General features: G+C 38.7%; 1 protein-coding gene across 6 annotated transcripts in view; it reads right to left on the minus strand.

Moving 5' to 3' along the window:
• The window catches only part of bltp3b (bridge-like lipid transfer protein family member 3B), a 146,922-nt gene that overhangs the window by 77,717 nt on the left and 44,270 nt on the right, over positions 1-24,935 (minus strand). For all 6 annotated transcript variants that reach the window (XM_073066315.1, XM_073066313.1, XM_073066311.1 and 3 more), the window contains exons 3-5: positions 7,394-7,432; positions 1,188-1,279; positions 756-945 (exon numbers count right to left, since the gene is read on the minus strand). In XM_073066315.1, the coding sequence (XP_072922416.1) occupies positions 756-945; positions 1,188-1,279; positions 7,394-7,432 (321 nt within the window). The remainder of the gene's footprint in view (positions 1-755; positions 946-1,187; positions 1,280-7,393; positions 7,433-24,935) is intronic.

Here is a 24,935-nt window from a genome sequence, read left to right on the forward strand (position 1 = left end):
GACACCAGACTTGTTTTGAAATTTACAAAACACAGGGATAAAATTCTATTTCTGTTTTAAACAGAAATTCTGTAGTTATTGGTCTAAGAAAATCATATTGTTACACTGAATCAATAGGCAAGCTGACTTTGGTTAATGAAGTTACATTATTCCACTGAGAGAGCAGAAAATTACATATTATGGGCATGTCTCCCACAAGTGCATATGGTACAATAGCAACTCCACATTGCTACACAAATCTTCCTTTGACTTTCCAAAAAGTTAAATAAAATCTCACTCCAATGTTGCCAGATGCCCTGTTTAAAAATTGGATTATTTTTGTCCTCATTACCCTAAAGGTGGGGGCAAACAACCTTATGAAATCAGAGCAGTCTACTCGGTGAAGGCAGCCCCAAGATATGGTGTCAGTTTGTCACAACAAACTGGAATGGTAGGCAATGGCAGTCTTGCAGAGTAGAACTTTTATTTTTGCCTACTCCAAACATGTCATTTATTGGCCATGAGGCAGAGATTCTCCAAATTTTCAAGTTCTCATTTCTCAAAATATACAGAGTCAAGAGGTCTCTGCAAACATACAAGTTAGTTTAGTCAGAGACATAGGGTGACACAAATATGGGCCCAATATCAGAATTTTATGATCATTGTTATATGATTCAAGTGCTCTTTGTGCACACAAAATCTGACTGTCATTCATGAGGTTGAACAATAAAATAATGCAAGAGCAAGACAAATTCCAAAATAAAGATATAATTTACCTCACCACGTTGAGCATCTTGTATTCGGGTGAATCGCAGGTCACTTTGTTGCCAACTTGTATTTACACTATATATTTGCAGCTGGGACAACTCAAAAGATGCATTAAAAGCTTTTGCCTTGATCTTAATAACGATGGAATTTACAGAAAGGGAGATACCTTCTACAACTTTTTCAGCAAAGCCATACTCACTATAGGAAGAAGAAAGCATAAATTATGAACTGAACAAACTTAACATCAATTATTGGTGACCAGCTTACTTGTTAAAAGTAGCAAAATAAATATCATTAACTATTCTAAAAGTATATAGCTTTGTACTTTTACAAATATACATTTGCATTGCATCTAATCATTTTACATTTTAAAGCAGAAATGCAAATGATAGATTTTGACTATAGAAATTTTTTCTGAATGATTTGTTGATATATCTCACCTCTGTCCTGAAGCTGTTGCGATAGGAGATGGACCATTAGGAGGACGAGGCTCCTCACACGTTCTCATCTCCATCTCTACCTTATCCAGGAACTAAACGAAGAGAAAATAAAAAGCTCAATATCCAGATTGAAATGACTAAAAGTTGTTCACTCAGTTCCATGTATATTTCATGTGATATGGAATTCAACAAAAGAAAAACACAGTTCTACCGACAATGATACCAATCCAGAATTTGACTGAAGTGGCATGCTTCCTGTATGATCCTGAACAAAAATGCATTATCTGACTTTTCAAAGGGTGATTACACCTGACTTTCAATGCTACTTAAGCAGTACCTACATATAGTTGGAGCAGTGATTAATAGGTATGCAAAAACCCTGATAATCTTACAATGCTTAAGAAAACTAATGTCCCCTGTATTTATTTTCCACAACTCAACTTTTCCCAAAAGCTGAATTCGCCCCCAAGTTTGTACAAAATATCACGGGAAATAGCTTCTCATGAAGAGGAAGATTTTTTCCCCAGAAGTGATTAACAGTATTAGTATAGATAATAGTGCAATGGCAGGACCTTTAGAATCACTGAAGTACAGAGGAATCTTGGGGTGCAAGTCTATAACTCCTTGACAGTGGCAACACACGTACAGGATGTTCAACATACTTGTCATCAATAGTCAGAGTGTTGAATGTAAAAGTAAGAAAAGCACGCTGCAGCATAATTAAACTTTGGTTAAGGCAACATTAGAGAATTGTGTGCATTTCTGGTCATCATGACTTTGAAGCAAGGTTGTGGAGGCTTTGGATAAGGTACAGAAGAGATCCACCAGGACGCTGGCTTTATAAGGCAGTTAATTTTTTTTTAAAAAAGCAGAATAGTAGCTGCCCAGAACACATTACTGCAGACCAGTTTCCCTTGTTTGGTGGCGACTGGTGGCATGGGAGCTGCGTGGCCTCGGTTGTAACGAGGACTAGGTCTCAAGCTGCAGGCTTGCTCACTGTTGCAGTCCAGAAGACATTCGCTGGAGGCGGTGTAGAGTGGCATCCAGGCTTAATTGGGGGCTAGCCTGTCCCATTGCTGCTGCTCTCCAAGTGTTCAATTGGTGGGATGACAGACTGGCACTGCCAGTAATCTGTACAATCAATTTGTGGGACACGTTGCTCAGGGTCTTGGACTATGTGTGTGTTTTTTATGTGTGACTATGTTTTTTTTTTGTTTGCTATTTTGAAATGTGCTCTGTATGTTTGCATGTGTGCCCCAGAAGAATGTTGTTTCATTCAGCAGTATTCATGTATGGTTGAATGATAATTAAACTTGAATTTGAATTTGATTTGAACGACAGTGGAAACAGATATGATGGGAACATTTCAGATGTATTTAGATAGGAACATGATCAGATAGGGAATAGAGGTTTATGGATCACTTGCAGGCAGATGGGATTAGTTTGGACTGGTTTAAAATGGGTGAAATAGAGTCACTGAAGGAACTACAGTTGAGTGGCTGCTTATATGACAATACAAGTGTTCTGGAAAAACAAAGTCAATTAATCATGTAAATCTCGCCAACTTGTGAGAATTCACTCTAAGATCATGACCCAGTATTTACCAGTTTGCTTATCACGCAAATTGGTCCACTGATAATGCCATAGCCTCTGCACTCCCACTCAGTCCTGTCCCACCAGCTCGGTGTTCAATATGATCATATCTCAAATGCTGGTGGTAAACTATCCTTGTTTGGTCTCAACACCTCTCTCTGTAACTGGATCCTGGACTTCTTGACAGAAAGGCCACAATCAGTCCATGTTGACAGAAACATCTCTAACTCCATCACACAGACCACGGACACTCCCCAGGGCTTCGTTCTGTGGTGGCTGTTCACACTGCTGATGCATGACTGCATTGCTAGATCCAGTTCAAACCGAATTATCATATTCACTGATGACACACAGTGGTTGGCCTCATCAACAATGATGACGAGACGGTGTACAGAAAGGAAATGGAGCAGATGATAGAATGGTGCAAGCACAACAACTACAGTCTCACATGGACAGACCAGAGAGGTGATTGTGGACTTTAGGAAGTGCAGGGTGACCACTCTTCACTGCACATACACTGCTCCTCCGTGGAGAGAGATAGGAACACCAAGTTTCTGCGAACGCACATAACAGACGATTTCACCTTGTCCCTCAGAACCACCTTTTTGGTCAAAAAAGCATGGCAGCGTCTCCACTTCCTAATGAGATTGAAGTGACTGAGGCTCCCACCCACCCCTCATTTTAACCAGTTTTTACAGGAGCAACATTGAGAGTGTCCTGGCCAGCTGCATCTGACCACGTCCCTGCAAAGGATTGGGAGGGCTGCTGAGAGGATCATGGGGGTCTCTCTTCCACACATTTATCAGGAGTACTGCATATGCAGGGCCATTAGCATTTTCAGTGATCACTCTCATCCGTCCAACAATCTCTTTGACACCCCCTACCATTAAGCAGGAGGTCCCATAGCTTTAGGACAAGAACTGTTAGGATGGGAAACAGCTTCTTGCTCACACCCCCTAGGACATAAGACTACTGAACGCCCTGCCAACACCCAGGACTCATTACGTTAGAAGCCCCCAGTATCATTATATTGGTTTTTTTTTTAAACTTGCATCATATATGTATTATTTGTTAAGTTACTAGCGGTAATATTACTTTATGTGTTATGTGTGTGAGTTGTATGTACTAATCTGTGCACCCTGGAACGTTATCTCATTTGGCAGTATATGTGTTTGGTTGAATGATATTAAACTTGAACTTGTCACTATCATTCGCTAGCTCTTGCCATTGACTAAGATGGTGGTTTAACTATGAAAATTCCTTTTTGCCACTTGCATTCCAGTTGCCTGATGCTCAGTGGCATGGCCTGGTCCAGTAACACACTTTTGAAAGGTACAAGTTATACTGGATTGAGTTTCAGTGTGAGAAGTGGGGGAAAAACCACCATAATGCTTCTAAATGTCTTCTAGCATTCATATAGTATTTTTAAAAAAACAACTGAAAATATTAATATATTTAAAATTAAATGAAACTGTATTCAATGACACATTAACTTGCTCACCAGAATAGAGAAGCTGGGCAGATGCTGCATGCAGATTCTCCAGCATAATCAAACGGAAACCACGCAAGTTCATGTGTCCATATTGGACTCCATGACAATCCACCAGAGCAGTTTTGAAAACACTGGTGAAGAGTGAATCTCCACCTTGGTGTGCAAATCATGAACATGGTGGCATCTTGCAAATAGCATGAACTAAGTATTGTTAAGGACCCTCACCATCTGGGACATGCCCTCTTCTCACTGCCACTGTCAGGAAGGATGTACAGGAGCCTAAAATCTGAAACTCAATGTTTTAGGAACAATTTCTTCCCCTTTGCCATCAGCCTTCTGAGAAGTCCATGAGCACTATCTCACTATTCCTCTTTTGTGTGTTACAGTACGTCTCCAGGAACAATGAATATAGAATTGAGACAGGTTTTTTTTATATAAACAAATAAACATTTATTTAACTCCGCTCAACAAAAATGAAAAGTACACAAACGACTAGCTTAACCGGAAATTAACTGCTAAACGGCAACTCAAACAGTTCTTAAAGTGATAAATGCAAACACAGTTCTTAAAGTGGTAAATGTGAAAGTCCAAATGATTTATACAATCAATTAGGAGAGACTTCCCCGAAGTAACGAATTCCTCGACGGCATGACGTTACTGCTGATCCCAGCCGAAATATGCCTTGTCCAAAGGACTCACGATGAAGGAAATAAAAACGCTTAAAGGAACCAACCTTTTCCTTGGTGAATAACACTGCCCCAACCCTTTCTGCTCTTACAGGCAGGGGTTATCTCAGATGCAGGTTACTATTTCCTGAACTAAGATCCAATAAGGTTGATCCTGTATTAAACCACCGACGACACCAACTTTACTCGATCCTTCGGGTCTCCGTACTTCAATAAATTCTTCACTCTCCAACTGAATTACAAAGGTAGATCAAACCAAAACTAGCAGCGTTTGGCGAAACTGCTGGCAATAACCTTTGAGACTTAAGATAGAAAGTAAAACTCCACTTTAAAACGAAACTGCGTCATGAAACCAAATACGCAGCATAATGGAGTATACAAATATTTTACTGTCACTGAACAATTGATACTAGAGCGTACAATCATCACAGTGATATTTGTTTCTGCGCTTCGTGCTCCCTGAAGTACAAATCAAAGTAAATATCATAAAAATTTAAATTATAAATCATAATCAGAAAATAGAAAAGGGAAAGTACGGTAGTGCAAGTCAGGTCCAGATATTTGGAAGGTACAGCCCTGATCCAGGTCAGGATCTATTCAGCAGTCTTATCACAGTTGGAAAGAAGCTATTCCCAAATCTGGCCGTATGTATCTTCATGCTCCTGAACCTTCTCCTAGAGGGAAGTGGGACAAAAAGTGTGTTGGCTGGGTGGGACTTATCCTTGATTATCCTGGCAGCACTGCTCTGACAGCATGTGCTGTAAAGTGAGTCCAAGCATGGAAGATTGGTCTGTGTGATGTGCTTTCTGCTTAACAGACGACTTAAATGATGTCTCAACACAAAAACTCCTGCGTCACAGTAGGCTTTCCAGTTTTATACCTGTTGGAACAGGCCATCACATGACCTCACACTGGCGGGGAAATTACATCATGTGACCTCACACTGGCGGAAAATACATCACCCCACCATCACAAGACCATTACATCATGCTCACCAGATACTCAATTACATTGTGGTCATAAGACAGTCACAAAGATACCCACGGGGTATGTAACATGAGCTACTTACTTATTTTTATTGTAACTTAAAGTAATTTGTTATATTTGCATTATAATGCTACCACAAAACAACAAAGTTCACAATTCACATTACTGACATTTGTTATGCCCGCAGCCCCCTCCTTTGTGAGAATCGCAAGAGCACTGGAGGGGTGGGTTAGTGGACCCAGGAAATGGGAGAGAGACGTGCCGGATGCCTCGTTCCCCGGCGATGCAAAATAACGCGACATTGGCCATTGTCTCTTGGAGACACATTTGTGGATTGGGGACTAGGCTACGTGCAAGCCCTCGGGCAAAGTGGGCTGGTTGAGAGAGAGATTGCATCACCCCCAACCTGATTGACATCTACTACCCTGCGAGTCAAGATAAAAGAGGGGCTGTAGAGACGGCCCCTCAGACGCACCAGAAGAAACGCTAGCGATCCCGTAATAGCGGGAAGCCATTTGAAGGAAGCCACGTGCGTTCGGTTCCCTTGCCTGGGAGCCAGTGGCGGGTACCACAGAAACGATTTTCTTGAACTAACAACGGGGAACCAACTCCCCCGACTCAACGGATTGGCCTCATCAAAAGACCCGGGCAAGTTTCTTTTCTCACAAATCTCTCTCTCTCCAACAAGTGAAAACCCAGCGGTCCCCAAAGGCTGAAGCCTGCAGGAACTGAGTGACTTTTATATATCCATCGGACAATATATTATCCCCTAGACAAACGATAGAGTTATTTCTTATTGATGATTATTACTATACCTGCGCTTTTAGATTGAGTATTGACGACGTATATTATCTGAATGTTTGTATTAATCTTATTTTTGTGCCCCTTTATAAATAAAGTCTTTTAAAAATAGTACCATCAGACTTCAACGGACCGCTCTATCTTTGCTGGTAAGTGACCCAGTTACGGGGTACGTAACACATTAAACCTGATTCTGATTCTACTGTCACAGTATATCAGTGAATTGCCACAGCGATGTCAAGGGGCTGTGCAAATTGGCTTCCACAAATCAATCATTTCCTCGCTTGGTGATAGGTACGTGCATTGCATTGTACTGTTGCCACAAAACAACAAATTCCATGACGGAGGTCAGTGATAATAAACCTTATTCTGGTTTTGAGGTTTACTGCCACTCAATGGCAAAATGCTGGATGTAGTTCAGACCTTCATACGCGAATAGTAGAACAGATATATGAACATTATTCATTCTACTTCCCTCAGGAGTATACTGTAATATAGATAAATGCATATTAAACAGTGCCCTGAATAATGAACTTAATTTAAAAACCAAGCTGCTCAATTATTCCTTTTGGTGTCGAGTCTCATCAGAAACTAAAGCACTTAGCACACAATTTATATTTAATTACTGTCATAAAATGAAATTTTACCAAGCAGATTGGATGAGTCTTCAGTTTAGTCCAATGGATCTGAAAAAGAAAAGAATTGATTAATACATAAACATTTAATTTTTTTTGGAACTACATAAAGCAGCTTAACTCTAAAAGAAATAATCTCCTTCGCTTCCAGATAGCTTCATTCAACTTTTCCCACAAATTCTGCAATTAATTGTGACAATATTTAAATTAAATGACAACAATCATATATAGTTTTGAGAAAAATATCGTAATAAAAATTCACAATTCAGATTATGATGTCCAATGCACAAAAGTTCCCTGAATAAAAGAATACAGCATACTTAAAGAACTAACAATTACTTGAGAAGTAGTTTTCAAGTACTGAAATTAGATTTTTCCTCAAAATACTTTAATGGGTAATTCTTCAATCAGGGACACTTCTACCCACTTGAAATTCTGAAAAATGAAATTGCTTCATACTCTGTTTTCTTAATGTTATAATCTTTATTTTAGGCTCTGAAATGAAGACAGATTTTGGCATTGATCAATCTTTAAGAGAGCTTTTATATTTTAAGGCGTTCTTGCAGAGTTTTCATGGATAAGCGTCATTTCCATCATATCATCAAAATTCTTAATTTAAGATGAAATGACAAAGATTTCAAAGTCAATCCTGCAAATAAAAACAATGCCTTTAATAAATCTGTTTTAACTTTAAGTACATTAAGAATATATTTTTGAGACACATTTTCTTAAGCATGTCAACATTTTCCTTGACTAAATAACACATTTGTTTACTAATTAGACTATTGGAATTTAACCCTTTTTTGATAGAACACCGATTTTGGCATCAAAGCACTTCACACCAGCAAATGAGTTCAGACCAATATTGCTAAACAAAACTTTATTTCTGAACATAATATGCACTGTGATGGTAATGACAAAATACTTTTGACATTGACAAACTACGGTTTTATTTTAACGTTAACTCTGACAAAACATGTCTAATTAGAAGAAGCAAAACTTACAATTAAAGACAAAGTGTCATCAAACTTCACATGAGCTTCAGTGAGATCACAATATTCTTTAGCTCTGTTTACTCTCACTTTTTTCTGGCCTCTCCTATGACACTTTCCACCGCGTGGGCTAGGCCTGTCAAAATGCATAAGTGAAGTCTCGAGAAAATGAGGTCATTCTGCTCTTTTTGTTGGCCTACTGGATATTCTGGTAGGGTATTCTCTCCTTTAAAACTTTGTTCTCCCTGTGTTTTCTCATCAGCAGCCTTTTTCTTTCTTTAATTAACTCTCCACTATCATCTCCTTAGTCTCTATTTGTGCTTTAGTAATTGTGAGATTATCTTAGTTTTCCTGTCTCCCTTTTTTCTCTCTCTCTCTCTTTCAAGGCACTGCTGATATTTCACTGGGTCTTCTTTAACTGTGTCTCTATTTTTTTTTTATCAGTCTACTTATGAGTTTGGGGCCATCTTGACAAGTTCACCACCAGCTGTATGACTGTAATGACATTTCTCACTTTTTAAAAGAAAAAGTTGGCTAAGTTTCACACTGGCTAACTCGACTGGATAACTAACTTGTAAATGAAATTTAAATATACAGAAATAAAGTGAAGGAGGACTTCCGGTAAGATGGCGATTGCTTAGCTGCTCCGAACTTTTGTTCCGTTACTGTCGCTACCTTTGCACTAAATGTCTCCATTTTATAAAGCTTAGATAGGAATTATTTCGGTATCTCTTACTTGCCTGTGAATATATCTAACCTACAATGTCTAGCAAGAGTTCTAAATCCGGGAGAAAAGAAACTACGACCTCGTCGGACGTGATGATGGAGGCGCTTGCAAATCTCCGAGACGAAATCTTAAAGGAAATTAAAACCGCTTTCAAACAGTTAGAAGAGAAACTGGATCGGATCAATGATAAAGTGGACAAACATGCTGAACACTTATCTCGCATCGATTCGACTTCTGAAGCTTTAGATACTTGGGTTCGATACTTGGAGACTCTCTGTTCCAGCTTAGAGGAAAAATCTAATAAACTTCTTTCCAAAATGGTGGATCTCGAAAATCGCAGCAGATGCTGCAACATCAGAATTCTGGGATTGCCAGAGGTGACTGAAAAGGGACCAACCGTGAAGTTTTTCGCCGAGTTTCTCTGTGAGATATTCGGGAAGGACCTGCTTCCAAACCCGCCCGAGCTCGAACGGGCACACAGAGTTAACGTCCCCCCCAGAATTCTGGGCACCCGTCCGCGACCAGTAATCTTGTGTTTCCATCAATACCAGGTAAAACACAGTCTGACTGTGGAGGCACGTCGCAGAGGCTCTTTTTCTTTCCAGGATACAACCATTCGCTTTGTGGAAGATTTTGCACCCCAGACCTTAAAGATGCGCGCTGAGTATAAAGGCGTAATGAAAGTGCTTTTTGATCGTGGTTTCAAACCTTCCTTTCGTAATCTTGCTGACCTAAGAATCAAGTTTAATACCAGGGAATTCAAGTGGTTCAAATCAGCGAGGGAAGCTGAAGCGTTTGTGGCAAGTCTTCCGGCTATCCAGTCATCTTCGGAATCTGATCGGACTTCCTAAAATGGTGGATAAGTACTCCTCGTAGTAAAATTACTTTCTCTGGACTCAGAATTAACTTGAATCACTCAAGACATTATTCACTGAAACTCTAAAGGCTGTTGACAATCTCTCCCGGGATTTGGTGTGTGTGTAATCTATTTTCACCTCTGTATAACTTTACCTACAGAGTTCTACAACTAAATCTAACTTGTTTTGGAGGTTTGAAGTCTTTAGTGAAGGCCTCCCTGTTTGTCGGTTCACAGTTCAACTGCTGATTTATTTTTCCTCTGTTTTAAATACTTATTTATTTTATCTTTTTCTTTTCTTCACCCCCTTTTTTTTTCCATTCTCTGAATGTTTTTTTCTCCCTTCTCGGTAAACGGTTGATAAATACTCGTCTTGAATTTATAATTTTCCCCTTCCTCTTTTTTTCTTTTTCCTTCTTACCTTTTTTTTCCCCTTTCTCTTACTTTATCCTTCTATAATATTTCGCAGGTAGGTTAGTTTTGGTTTTCTTCCGATTTTCTCTGTATTAAGTTGTATATCTCGGCAGAAGGTGTTCTAATCTGTAGTTATGTTTTCTAGTGCATAAACTAGTTACTGTTTGTTATAGCATTTATACGGAACTGCTGTCAATGACACAGATCTGGAAGTTGTATTTGGGTTAATTTTTTTGGTAGAGCTAGCTACTTGTTTTGGTAGCCGTCTAGTTTTGGGTTGTGTGGGTGGGGTGGATTTTCCAGTTCCAACATTTCTGTATTGTTTAGGACATGTTTATATTTTGACCTTACGAATCTATGTTTACATCTCTGCTCCCAGACTGCTATTGTACCGCTTGATTTTTTATATGCCTGCTGCCTTTTATGCATTAGTAATTGATAATGGCTAGTGCACTTAAATTTGTGAGCTGGAATGTAAAGGGACTGAACCACCCTGTTAAAAGGAGGAAGGTATTCTCACATATTAAACAACTCAAAGCTGACATTGCTTTCCTCTAAGAAACTCATATTCGTTGTTTCGATAACTCCCGGCTTCTGTCCAAGTGGGCGGGTCAGCATTTTCATTCATCCTTTGCCGCTAAAGCTAGGGGAGTCTCCATTCTTATTAACTCAAATATTCCTTTTAAACTCCATAATAAAATATCGGACACAAATGGCCGTTTTATTATTGTTTCTGGTAAACTATATAACACTAAAGTTGCACTAGCAAACCTGTATGCCCCCAACTTTGATGATGTTAACTTTTTTGAACGTTTTTTTTCCTCACTACCAGACTTAAACTCATACTCTCTTATATTGGGTGGTGACTTTAACTGTTGGGTGGATCCTAAACTGGACCGATCGTCCTCTGTTACCAGATCACCTACCAAATCTGCCTTAGCTATTCAGTCGTTTCTCTCTAATTTTGGTATCTCTGATATATGGCGTTTCCTCCATCCTACGGAGAGAGATTATTCCTTTTTCTCACATGTTCACCATACCTTCACTAGAATTGACTATTTCCTACTCGATAACCAACTTATCCCATTTGCCCACACTTGTGACTATCAGAGTATACTGATTTCTGACCGTGCCCCAATTACCCTCTCTCTGAACTTTCCCGGTCTCCCTCAGAGGAACAAACACTGGCGGTTCGATTCAACTTTATTATCGGATGATGATTTCGTAAAATTTATTAAAGACCAGATAACCTTCTATTTTAACACTAATACATCACCTGAAGTGCCATCCCAGATTGTCTGGGATGCCATGAAAGCATATTTGAGGGGTCAAATAATCTCTTACACAGCAAATCTCAATAGAAGATCCCGTGCAGATCGAGCAGACCTCATTAACCAGATTAAAGATGTGGATCAATTATATGCCCAAACTAAGAACCCTGAATTATACAAGAAGCGCGTTGAACTCCAAACTAAATTTAACCTTCTGTCCACTCAACCTGTCGAACGTCAACTTCTCGAAAGCAAGAGCCGTTTTTACATTCATGGGGATAAGTCTGGTAAATTCCTAGCCAATCAGCTGAGGCGTTCTAAAGCCAAACAACATATTATAAAGATCCGGAAGGAGAACGGAGACTTTACATCGGATCATTTAGAAATTAATGACGCATTTAAAAAATTTTATTCTCGGCTTTATTCCTCTGAATCCCTGAATGACAATATCTCTGTGGATCAATTTTTACAGAATCTGAATATCCCCTCACTTTCATCTGATTTCAAAGCCAAACTTAATGCACCTATATCACTAGAAGAAATATCTTTTGCAATTTCTGCACTGTCCTCAGGGAAATCTCCTGGACCTGATGGGTTCCCTGTGGAATTTTATAAATCATTCTCCTCACTTCTTTCTCCCCAGTTACTTTCAGTATTATCTGACTCGTTTAACTACGGCAAATTGCCACCCTCTTTCAATGAGGCATCTATTATTCTTCTTTTAAAAAAGGGCAAAGACCCAACAGAGTGTTCCTCGTACAGGCCGATCTCTCTGCTCAATGTTGATGTAAAGATTTTAGCTAAAGTGTTGGCTTATAGATTAGAAACCGTTATTCCCTCCATTATCTCTGATGACCAAACAGGCTTTATTAAAAACCGTCTCCCTTTTTTTAACATTCGGCGTCTATTTAATATTTTATACTCAGTTCCAACTGGGACTCCTGAATGTGTTATCTCCCTTGATGCGGAGAAAGCATTTGATCGTATAGAGTGGAACTACCTTTTTGCAGTCTTAGAAAAATTTGACCTCGGCCAAAGTTTCATCTCTTGGATCCAATTGCTGTACCTGTGTCCTACTGCTTCTGTTCTAACTAACTTTCAGAAATCCCAAGTATTCAATCTCAAACGTGGCACCCGTCAGGGATGCCCCTTAAGTCCCTTTCTCTTTGATTTGGCTATAGAACCTCTGGCGATAGTATTTCGAAAATGTCCTGAACTGACCAGGATTTGGAGAGGGGGTGTTGAGCATAAAGTCTCTCTCTATGCTGATGACCTACTACTCTTTCTCTCATATCCGTCTACATCCTTACCTCTAATGTTTTCACTTCTTGACCAGTTTAGCCAGATCTCTGGCTATAAACTCAACTTACATAAGAGTGAACTTTTCCCAATTAATAAAGAAGCACAAGAACTAATATTTCGTGATCTCCCTTTTAAAGTAGTCCATAATCAATTTACTTATCTTGGAATTACAGTCACAAGGAAATTTAAAGATCTCTTTCGTGAAAATTTTGTCAATCTTTCATATGCTACAAAACAGAGTCTGGTACAATGGTCACCTCTATCTATGTCCTTGGTAGGTCGTATCAATGTTGTCAAAATGTATGTTCTCCCCAAATCCTTATACTTATTTCAATCTATCCCAATTTTTATTCCTAAATCTTTTTTTGATTCCTTAGACTCTATTATTTTGTCATATCTGTGGCAGAATAAGCGCTCTAGAATTAATAAAATCCACCTCCAAAAATCTAAAAAAGAGGGTGGCATGGCTTTACCTAACTTTCGCTTATATTACTGGGCAGCTAATATACGTTGTGCTGCCTTCTGGTCTTTCTTCCACGGTCAACCTGAGTGCCCTAACTGGGTGGCAATGGAGTTGAGCTCCACTAAAGAATTAACTATATCTGCACTTCTTGGCTCTGCACTCCCTAGCAGTCTGCCCAGATCAATAGCTAATCCTCTGGTTAGACACACTTTGCGTATATGGGCTCAGTTCAGGAAATGCTATGGTTTCCAGGGGTTTTCCATTTCTAGCCCTGTCGCACATAATCACCTCTTTTTACCTACCACGTTCGATTCAGCATTCCATGTTTGGTACAGGAAGGGCATTAGACATTTTGAAGATCTCTTCATTGATAACCGCTTCGCTTCTTTTCAACAGCTCTCTGTTAAGTTCATCCTGCCTAACGCTCACTTTTTCAGATATCTCCAAATCCGACACTTTACTGCTCCTTTAATTCCTAACTTTCCTGAAATGCCTGCGAAAAATGCTATGGACTTATTTCTCTCCATTAATCCACTAGGTAAAGGTTTAATTTCAATTATCCAAGATAAACTAGCAGCCTTATGACGGGCCCCTGTGGATAAAATTAAAATGGCCTGGGAGCAGGATTTAAATATCTCCTTATCCGAGGAGAGCTGGGACTCAGTTCTCAAATCGGTTAACTCAACCTCTCTTTGTGCTCGCCATTGTCTCTTACAGTTTAAGATTGTTCATAGAGCCCATATGTCTAAATCTAAACTATCTCGGTTCTACCCTGGCATTAGTCCGCTCTGTGATAAATGCAAGAGGGGCGTGGCCTCTCTCATCCATATGTACTGGCTCTGTCCTAGCTTGGAGAAATTCTGGAAAGATGTCTTCACTACACTATCGGGTATTCTGAATCAGCACCTAGAACCTAACCCCTTAATTGCTCTGTTCGGTTTTTGGGGCGAGACAGATTTATGTCTGGGTCCGACCAAATGCCGAATACTATCCTTTGCCTCTCTCCTGGCGAGACGCTTGATCCTCCTTAGATGGAGAGATGTTGCCCCGCCCACTCATGCGCAATGGCTTAACGACATTATGGCCTGCTTGGACCTCGAAAAAATTCATTATTCAGTTCTCAATTCGGATTTAAAGTTCCATAAGATCTGGGGGGCTTTTATCGAGTACTTTCATAACCTTCCTCTTGACTAGGGTTTTTTGCTTTCAGCTCCCTTTTTTTTCTGGTAGTAGGCATTATTATCCTCTGTTGCTAAGTGTATTCACAGTCTGGGAGTTTGACTGTCCGGACTTATACTCTCTATATTGTGTGGTGGTTGGTCTGGAATTGTTGTTTTTTTTTCTTGTGTTGTGGAGTTTGGGGAAGACACTAAGCTCACTTGTCTTTAATTTAGGTGCTTTTTTGTTAAATTCTCTTCCTGTGTAGCATATTGTTATTGTATGCTTAACCTTGCTCTGTATTAATGCTCCTCATTGGGATTTGGGGTTTTTAATTTTGTAAAATGTTTTGAAAAACTAATAAAAAATTTTTTAAAAATTTAAAAAAAAAGAAATAAAGTGAAGTTACTTTTATCTTCAGTTAAAACACTCAGTAATTTAGTAATGACATATAACAAACATACTCTCAGATCAGGAGGTACTATATTACTCACATTTCTGAACATCAAAATGTCAGTCTTCTACCATGACAGCCACATGCTCCCCTGTCCCCATCTCACTTCCTTGGCAACCACATAAGCAGCTGTTTGAAAAAACTTGACTGGATGTGTTGCACATTGGTAATGTTGGGGACACCGGTTCATCATAAAAAATGTACAAATTGTATAACTCACATGAATTTGACATATGTTTAAAAGTCCTTGTGAGAAGATATAAACTAAAAATTTCATGAATTGCATACTTATTAATACTTTATTTTGAAGACAAAGTTACAGAGTTTGGGTAGGGTGCAAGCCCAAGGTAGTGAAATTCTGCCACATTTAAGTTTTTAACTCACTTAAAAATTCAGAAAATATAATTTATGAAGCATTTTGAAAAAGTTTAGAGCTACTATTACCTAACCTACAGCTACAGTACTTGTTTTTGTAAAAACTTTTTTTTCCCTGAAAATCTACCCCAGGGACAGAAAAGTTATCTTAATTAAAGAATCACCCTAATATCAATCAACCAGTGTTATTCTTGCTTTGAATGTTCTTTAACCTTGTCAGCTGCAATATAGATTATGTTTCCATTCTTGACAAAGGTGTATAACCAACTAAATCAAAGAAGGATGTTTTTAAAAAAAATAAAATGTATTCACCTGTTAAATTGATTTCAATAGTCCAATTAAATAAATGTAGCAGGTCACAATATGGAAATTGTTACATATTATAAAGGGATATCTAGCAACCCTCTTTTTCTAAGGTCAGAATGGAGCTTCATTCTGAAGCACTCTTAAAGGTGAATCCACAGCCAACAATCATCTTCAGCATCATCATTAGTGGACACTTTGCACTGATGAAATATACCCCAAGGGGCACAGCATTCTGTGTGTAAATGTCTAAAGATATTTTTAAAATCAGAATGCAGTAATCCCACATTACTATAATGAGCTTTAACAACTATATTAAAGGACACAGTCCTTCCAAATTAGTTAGACCACACCTTGTTGCAACAAAAACCAAGTTATCTGGTTTGTCTTCTATGCAAATAAAATATCAAAGTTGATTAACTTTGGTTGAAAATATATAGTTCTATTATAACAATCATTCTGTAGTCCAATCAGCATCATATATTTTTTTAGAAAGGTCAATGTCGATAGAAAATTTATTTGCACGCAGATTTTCAAAGAAATAATCCAGTCTTTTTAAACCAAGATTGTAAAATGAAACAGAAAATGTACATGAAGTGGGTATCATTATGCCAATTGAAAAGCACCAAGAATCTGGAGAGAAGGCAGAACACAACACTGCATGTGAAGAGCCTTGATTCATACTTGTTCTATGGGTCCTGTACAGTTCGCAAACATTTTTCTGGATACAGGTTCAGTAAAGGCAGCCGCAAGATTAAAGAAAACAACAAAACATCTTGCTATGAATGAACTTTCAACGTTCAATAAAAGAATAGTAATTTCAAACTTTTGATTCAAACACTTTCTATGCCCTTTTCTGCAAAGCATGTCTTCTGCAAATTTTACAGCTATAATTTTAACCCATTACTTAATTAAGAACACCATCAGATAGTGGAAAGCAGAAAAATGCAAATCAGTCACCCTGTATCTAAGAAAGAAATTGAGCTGCCGACATTTTGAGTAGATTTTTTTTCCAAAAGAATCACTGCCGGTTTCAAATTTTCCTTGTGCTTTCAACCCTGCATATCTTAAAAGAAACAAATATTCATAAATATGCTCTCAAGCACTTGATTCACTGCCCTGTAGCTCTTCAAGTACATGTGGTGAGGATTTCAGACCATCATTCTTTCAGACATCAAGTCCCAGACCCTACCAGCCTCAATTTATTTTTCAGCTCCATTTTAATCCTTCTGTGAATTAGTTTAAACCTTGGCTTTTATTGCACCTTTGCTGAAGGAAAAGGATCCTTTCCTTTAGGTCCCTTGCAACACCTCAGTGATAGTCTTCCCTCTGTAACATCTGTTCAAAGGAAACAACACAGTTGATGAAAACATCTGCCAACGCTGCAAGAACTTACGGAGAGTTGTGAATGCAGCCTAGTCCATCATACAAATCAGCCTTCCCTCCATGGACTCTGTCTGCATTTTTCATTGCCTCAGGAAACAGTCACCACAGTCAAAGTTCTTTGCTACCTGTCATGCTCACTTCACTGGTTGTGCATGAGATAAAAGCTCGAAAACATGTTCCACCTGACTTAAAGACAGCTTTTATCCAGTTGGTATTAGACTCTCATATGAACCTTTCATATCTAAAGGCAAACTTGATCTCCTAATTTACCCTGTCATGACCTTGCTCTTGCTTGTTTACCAGCATTACACTTTCTCTGCAGTTACACCACTATATTTTGGTCTTGCTTTGCTTTTTGCTACCTCGATGCATTTATGTAAAACATGGTTTGACTGGATGGCACACAAAGGTACTTCATTGTATCTCTGTACATGTGAGAAGAATAAACCAATACCAATCCTCTCCTCATTCCCTCTAGTGCAATCTAGCCTTTCCTGTAATGCAGGGAACCAGAACTGACAAGTGAATAAACAAGCAATAAATACAGATCAAGTTTAACATCCAAGCTCTAATGTCCTATGTCTCCATAATAATGGAAATCACCCTGTATGCCTCTTTAACTAATATATTGGACTGCCATGTATCTTGACCTGCGGACATACATTCAGTAGGTCCACTTCTTGTCACAAATATTCTGATATCTTCCCATTTGGTCTATATTCCTGTCTTAAAACATATTATTAATCTAATAGGAATTAAATTCCATGTTTCCATTTTTCTGTCAAAAGTTTTCCTTTTTGCAGTCAACCATATGGCCAATTTCAAATAGTGCTTAAGTAGTTCAAGTAAATTGTCACTAGAATGATTAAATCAGTTTCTTTTGGTCAATGGTTTTCAGACCTGCATTTCTCATAATAAAAGATGCACAGACAATCAATATACTATCTCAGAGTGATCAATTTTAGGCTTCATCTCAATTTATATTAAGTGTAAGCAATTTCCAGGATGGGGAAGGAGTTGGATCGTGGGTCAGCTTCTGTTTGTACATTGCTGTTCCTCTCAGCTATGCATCATTTTCAATCCAAAGTGCTCTTGTTGTTTAGTTTGTATCCACAGAAAACGCCAGTCACATCAAGTCCAGGTTGCTGTGGTAATTTTCTGAAGAACAGTGCTTTATTGTGTATGGTCCAACAAGTATATTACACTACTGTTACTTCACTGGAAAAATGTCAATAGCCGTTTCAATCTTTGCAGTTTGATATTGTTTGTTTTGTAAAGAGTTTACCATTTATAGAAATGTCTAATACAATTAAAAACAGCAGCCTTCATCAAATTACACTTTCATTAAATAACACTAAATAAGTCAATGACCTTTCTAATGACCACTGTCACAATTTCACTAAAATTAAGCCACAGTCCAAAAGAAGCATGAGCCAGCAATAGAGTAAGCACATTCTAAGTCCAATCATATAACGGCATTCCCACATGGGGCATTGCTAATTGACAGTTCAGGACCATACAAGTGTAAGTCATAATGGTGAATTTAATGGACATCTGCTTGTGACAACTGAGAAACTGAAAGGCTGGTCATGGCTGGAATCAACACCTGTCTCAGGATGGACCTGGACCTACTGCAGTTTGCCTTTCGCCACAATAGGTCTACAAAAGATGCGATCTCAATTGCTCTCCACACACCCTTGGTTCACAAACAATGCAAATACCTACGTATGTCAAAGATGCAGTTTACTGACTATAGCTTAGCATTTAACATCATTCCTATAGTCTTAATTGAAAAACTACAGAACCTAGGCCTCTGTACCTCCCTCTGCAACTGGATCCTTGAATTCCTAATGGGAAAAACACCATCTGTGTGGATTAGAAATAACATCTCCACCTTGCTAACAATTAACACAGGCACTCCACAGGGATGTGTGCTTCGCCCACTGCTCTACTCCCTCTCTACACCCAGTGTGGCTACGCATAGTTCAAACAGCATCTATAAATTTGCTGATGATACAACCATTGTTGGCATAATTTCAGATGGTGACAAAAGAGCATGCAGGAGCAAGATATACCAGCTAGTTGAGTGGTGTCACAGCAACAGTCTTGCACTTAACGTCAGCAAGAGTAAAGAGCTGATTGTGGACTTCAGGAAGGGTAAGACGAGGGCACACAAACCAATCTTCATAGAGGGATCAGATGTGGAGTGAGTGAGCAATTTCAAACTCCAAGGTGTCAATATCTCTGAGGACTTAAACTGGACACAGCATATTGGTGTAGCTATAGAGATGGCAAGGCAGCAGCTATATTTCATTCGGAATTTGGTTTATCAACTAAAACACTCAGAAACTTCTACAAATGTACTGCAGAGAGCATTCTGACTGGCTGCATCACCATGTCGTACGGGGGAGGGGGCAGGGCAGAAATTACTGCACAAGATCAAAATAAGTTGCAGAAACATGTAAAATTAGTCAGCCCTATCATGGGTACCAGCCTCCGTAGTATCCAAGACATCTTCCAGGACCAATGCCTTAGGAAGGCAGCGCCCATCATTAAAGATCCCCACCACCCAGGACTTGCCCTCTTCACACTGTTACCATTGGGAAGGAGGTACAGAAGCCTGAAGGCACACACTCTATAATTCAGGAACAGCTTCTTTCCCTCTGCCATCCAATTTCTAAATGGACATTGAACCCATGAACACTACCCCACAACTTAATTATTTCTGTTATTATGCATTATTTATTTTAACTTAACTATTTAATAGACATATATACTTAATGTAACTCAGACTTTTCTCTATATTTATCTGTCATGTATTTCATTGTACTGCTGCTGTAAAGTTAACAGATTTCACAACATATGCCAGTGTTATTAAATCTGATTCTGATATAAACCTTACATGCAAAATACCACTGACTAAATTTGCTGCAACATTTAAGAAATAAAGAAAAATAAGGTTTAAACGGAGACTTTAAACAAGACTGGCAGCCAATTTTTACAACAACATTGAAAGAATTTTCAATCAATATTTATTTTAAAAAACTGAAAAATAAAATCTACCAGAGCCTAGAATATTCTTTGTCATGCAACCAAAACTGAAAGTTGCAATTTGTATTCTATCATAAAAATAAGTTTTTCAAACATGTTACATAGTATGATTAACTATACTATTAAAGTTTTGAACAAAACACATGTAATTATCTACATGGGTTTCATTCACACCTATTTGCTCATTGCACATTCATATATTTCGTGAAAATGCAAGGACAAGTCTAATTTGACGTGTGCCTATCTAAACACAAAACCTTTATAAAGCTCCACTCTGAATACGGCAAAAATATTGCTTTAGGAAGGACATAAAGAAATCTAGCAAAGCACTCAACTTTCCACTAGGATCAGCTTGCCTCTTCCTCAGGATGCAGAACATCTAAAAATAATTACTGCTAGATACTCCACTTTAAACCAGGAAACCGGATTAACATCTGAAGGTCGGTAACATTTTCAACAATACAAGACTTCAATAAAGAAACAGTTACTATTACTTCCAGGGAAAAAATCTAGGAGATAGTAAAGCAAAAGATAACTTAACTGAAAATAAAGATGAGGAGAAAAACTGATCCATTGATTCAGATTTATTGTATTGTGCTTTCCCCTTCAGATTTGCTGCCGCTGGCATGTTGATAACATTGTTCCACTCAAATAGTTATGCACACAGAAAGGAAGTTACACTTAGATAGCATTTTCACATTCCTTTCAGCACATCTCAAAGTCTATCAAATGTTTCTGAAATGTCACTGTGATGGAAGGAAGATTCAAGATTGTTCAATGTCATTTCCTATACACGAGTGTAAAGGAGAGTTAAATAATTATTACTCAAGATCTGATGCAGCATGAAAACCCACAAAAGATAAAGAACACAATAATAATAAAAACACAATAAATATAAATGTATACAATAGTTAAGATACATAGATTGACTGTATGCCCACAGAGTGATGCTAGGTTATACGTACATAAGGTGACTGACCGGAAATATAAAGTAGTGGTGGAATTAGTGGGTGGAGGCATCGATCAGCCTTACTGTTGGGGGAAAGTAACTGTTTTTGGTCTTGCCAGGATACTACGTAGCCTACTACCTGATGGGAACAATCCATGAGCAGGGTGGGTAGAATCCTTCATGATGTTACTGGCCTTTTTCTGACACATTTCTTTATATACGTCTTTGATGGCGGGTAGGCTGGTGAAAGTGACGAGTTGGCCAGTTTCAACTACCCATTGTAGAACCTTCCTGTCCATCACGGTGCAGTTTCCTTACCAGGAAGGTGAGGCAGTTTGTCAGGATGCTCTCTATGGCACATCTGTAAATGGACGCAAGTATGGATGTGTGAAGTCCAGCTCTCTTCACCCTCCTCAGAAAGTAGAGGCTTTGGTGAGCTTTCTTTACTGTGTAGAATGTGTTCTGGGACGATGAGAGGTTCTACGTGATGTACACTCCCACTAGTTAGTTTCCACTGCTGTGCTACCGATATAAAAGGGCACAAGGTACCGGAGCTGTAAGCAATTGGGCTTTAGAAAGCAGTTGTGACTTCCAAACATACAAACTGAATTAAAAAATCAGAAATATTTGAATAGAAATAAGATATAAATAAACTCAGATTGTCCATTTGAATCACAGATTAGCCCATCATGGCTGTTCTAAATGCTGACCTTTGAGTGACTGGCAGTCACAACACCTTTCTGCTCTTTCACTTAATTCTTATTAAGTATATGATACAAGAGTGTGACTCATTCCTCTTAAATAGAGTTTTCGGCAGCATTACAGGAATGGCTTCTTTCCAGTAACTCAAACTAATATAAAGCAATTTGGAATTTTTGAAATAGTTAAAAGGTGCCATATAAATGAAGGGTTCTTTTGGTACCTCATTCCTACACTTTCCCGAATCACGGCCCATGACAAAAATGACATTTTTGCAAAGTTAACTGTGAATTGGAACAGTTAAAAAGATTAACTTTGGATATTTGTGTGCAACCACAATTGTGGCTTGATTGATCGGTTAATAACCATCAATGTGGCTATACTGCTGATGGAATTCTGAAGAACATTTCAATAAAGTAGCATCAGTCTTTTCCATTTTTCACAAAATCATCTGCTGCTATAATTTCTAGCAAGTCTCAAATAGCGTTCATTACAACAGCACAGAAGTAGTAGGTTAATGACAGTGAAATTACTACTATTCAAAGTCATTGCTGCAACACTATATCAAGATTAACAGACAAGTAGTTAAATGCAGAAATCTTTAAGTTGTCATTAACAATTCATCATTCAGTTTCTCCCCCTAGCATACTCCACATTCAACAGGTTATCCTTTGCAATATCCACTACCAAGATTCCATCACTAAACACCTTCAGAATCCACGCTGAAAAAGCCAATCCCTTCAATTCTCTGATCCATTCTTCCATCTCCATCAACCATTCTTGTTCTCCTATCCCTTGCAACTAATGATTTAATACCTGATGTCCTACCTCACTCCTTCCCACCATCCAGGAAGAAAACAGCCCTTCCAGGTGAAGTGATGAATCAACTGCACATCTTTCAGACTTGGTGTATTACATTTGATGGCCACTATGTAGGCTCCTTTGTGACCACTTCCATTCAGTATTCAGGAGTAACCTTGAGCTTCCATTTTCAATTTTTCATCCCACACTGAACTTCTTTGGAGCATCACATCTTCCATCCAGACAACTGTAGACTTCAGGGCTCAGTCTCAAATTCAACAACTTCAAATTATTTCCTTGATCTGTACCATAATTAGATAATTCTTCAGTAAAATTATTCATGTAATATTGATGTAATACACACAAAATATTGGAGGAACTCAGCAGAATTCCTCTAACAGTTTATTGTGCATTTCTTAGATTTCCAGCATCAGCAGATTTTCTCTTGGTCATGTAATATTGACTGTTTCTTTTCTCCATTGACATACCCTGTTTCACTGTTTCTGTCATTCACACTTTTTTTTAACCACAGACCTCTTCTTTCCTCACCAAATGCTGCCTGATCTGCAGTGTTTTTCCATTTTAAATATTTTAAATCTTCTCCCTGCCAATTTTGACTTAACTTGTTGATATTCTTTTTCTTTAAAAAAAAACTTTACAAATACCTATTTAACACTACATATTTTTAAACATTTAAACTTTAGGTTTTATTTTTATACTTGAATGCTTGACCATTTATTTTAAAAAATTGTGAATATCCTTTGATTGGCCAACAAAGACAGGACCACCCAGTGGCCAACCATTTTAAGTTTAATCCCCATTCTGATACGCCAGTCCATGGCCTTCACTGCTGGGAAGATGAGGCCACTCTCAGGCTGAAGGAGCAACACCTCATATTTCATATGGCATGCACATCAATTTCTCAAACTTCTGGTAATTTTCCTCTGCTTTCCCCTTCTCTCTTCTTCCATTCTCCATTCTGGCAATCCTCTCACCTCTTCTCGTCACCTTACCCGCTTATAACCTCCCTCTAGTCTGCCTCCATCTTCCCTTTCTCTTATGGTCCACTTTCCCCCTATCAGATTCCATCTTCTTAACCCCCTTTACCTTTCCCACCTTTCTCACATCATCCCAGTCCCCCACCCACCTAACTTCAGCTCACATAACTTCACCTATCACCTTCCAGCTTGCACTCCTTCCCCTCCCCACCTTCTTATTCTGGCTTCTCTTTCTTTCTAACCCTAACAAAGAGTCTCAACCCAAATCGTCAAATGTTTATTCCTTTCCATAGGAATGCCTGACCTGCCGAGTTCCTCCAGCATTTTGTCTGTGTTGTTCTAGATTTCCAGCAACTGCAGAATCTCTAGTGTTTATGATATACTTCTAGCTGAGTCAGTGGTACATACGCACTGTTTCTTTTTAAACTTTTCTTAGTTAGAGGCTCATTTGACCACCACACACAATGTTCCTTACAATATGATACTTCCAAAATATATAATCGTCCTTCCAACAAATTCTGCAGGCACCCAATGAACAAATCTTATACTACTAAGACCATAAGACATTGGAGCAGAATTAGGCCATTTGGCTCATCAAGTCAGCTCCGTCATTTCATAATGGCTGATCCAATTTTCCTCTCAGTCCCAATCTCCTGCCTTCTCCCTGTATTCCTTCATGCCCTGACCAAACTAGAATCTACCAATCTCTGTTTTAAATATACATAAAGACTTGGTCTCCACAGCTGCCTGTGGGAAAGAACTCCACAGATACACCACTCACTGGCTAAAGAAATTCCTCCTCATCGAAAAGGACGCCCCTCTATCCACAGGCTGTATCCTCTGGTCTTAGATTCTCCTGCCATTGGAAACACCCTCTCACATCCATTCTGTCAAGGCCTTTCATCATTCAATAGGTTTCAATAATGTCACCCCCCATTCTTCTGAATTCCAGTGAATACAGGACCAGATCCATCAAATGCTCTTCTATGACAAGCTATTCAATCCTGGAATCATTTTTGTGAACCTGCTTTGAACCTTCTCTAGTTTCAGCATATTCTTTCGAAGATAAGGGGCCCAAAACAACTCACAATACTCCGAGAGGTCTCAACAGAGCTTTGTAAAGTCTCAAAATTGCATCCTTGCTTTTATATTCCTCTTGAATGAATGCTAACATTGCCATCCTCACCACAGACTCAACCTGCAAATTAACCTTTAGGGAATCCTGCACAAAGACCCCTTTGTTTTTTGTATTTTCTCTTCATTTAAGAAATAGTCAACCCTTTCATTTCTTCTACCCAAGTGCATGACCATACACTTCCTGACACTATATTCCATCTGCTATTTCTTTGCCCATT

The sequence above is a fragment of the Hemitrygon akajei genome, chromosome 14, assembly GCF_048418815.1.
Source record: "Hemitrygon akajei chromosome 14, sHemAka1.3, whole genome shotgun sequence".
NCBI classification, from domain to species: domain Eukaryota; kingdom Metazoa; phylum Chordata; class Chondrichthyes; order Myliobatiformes; family Dasyatidae; genus Hemitrygon; species Hemitrygon akajei.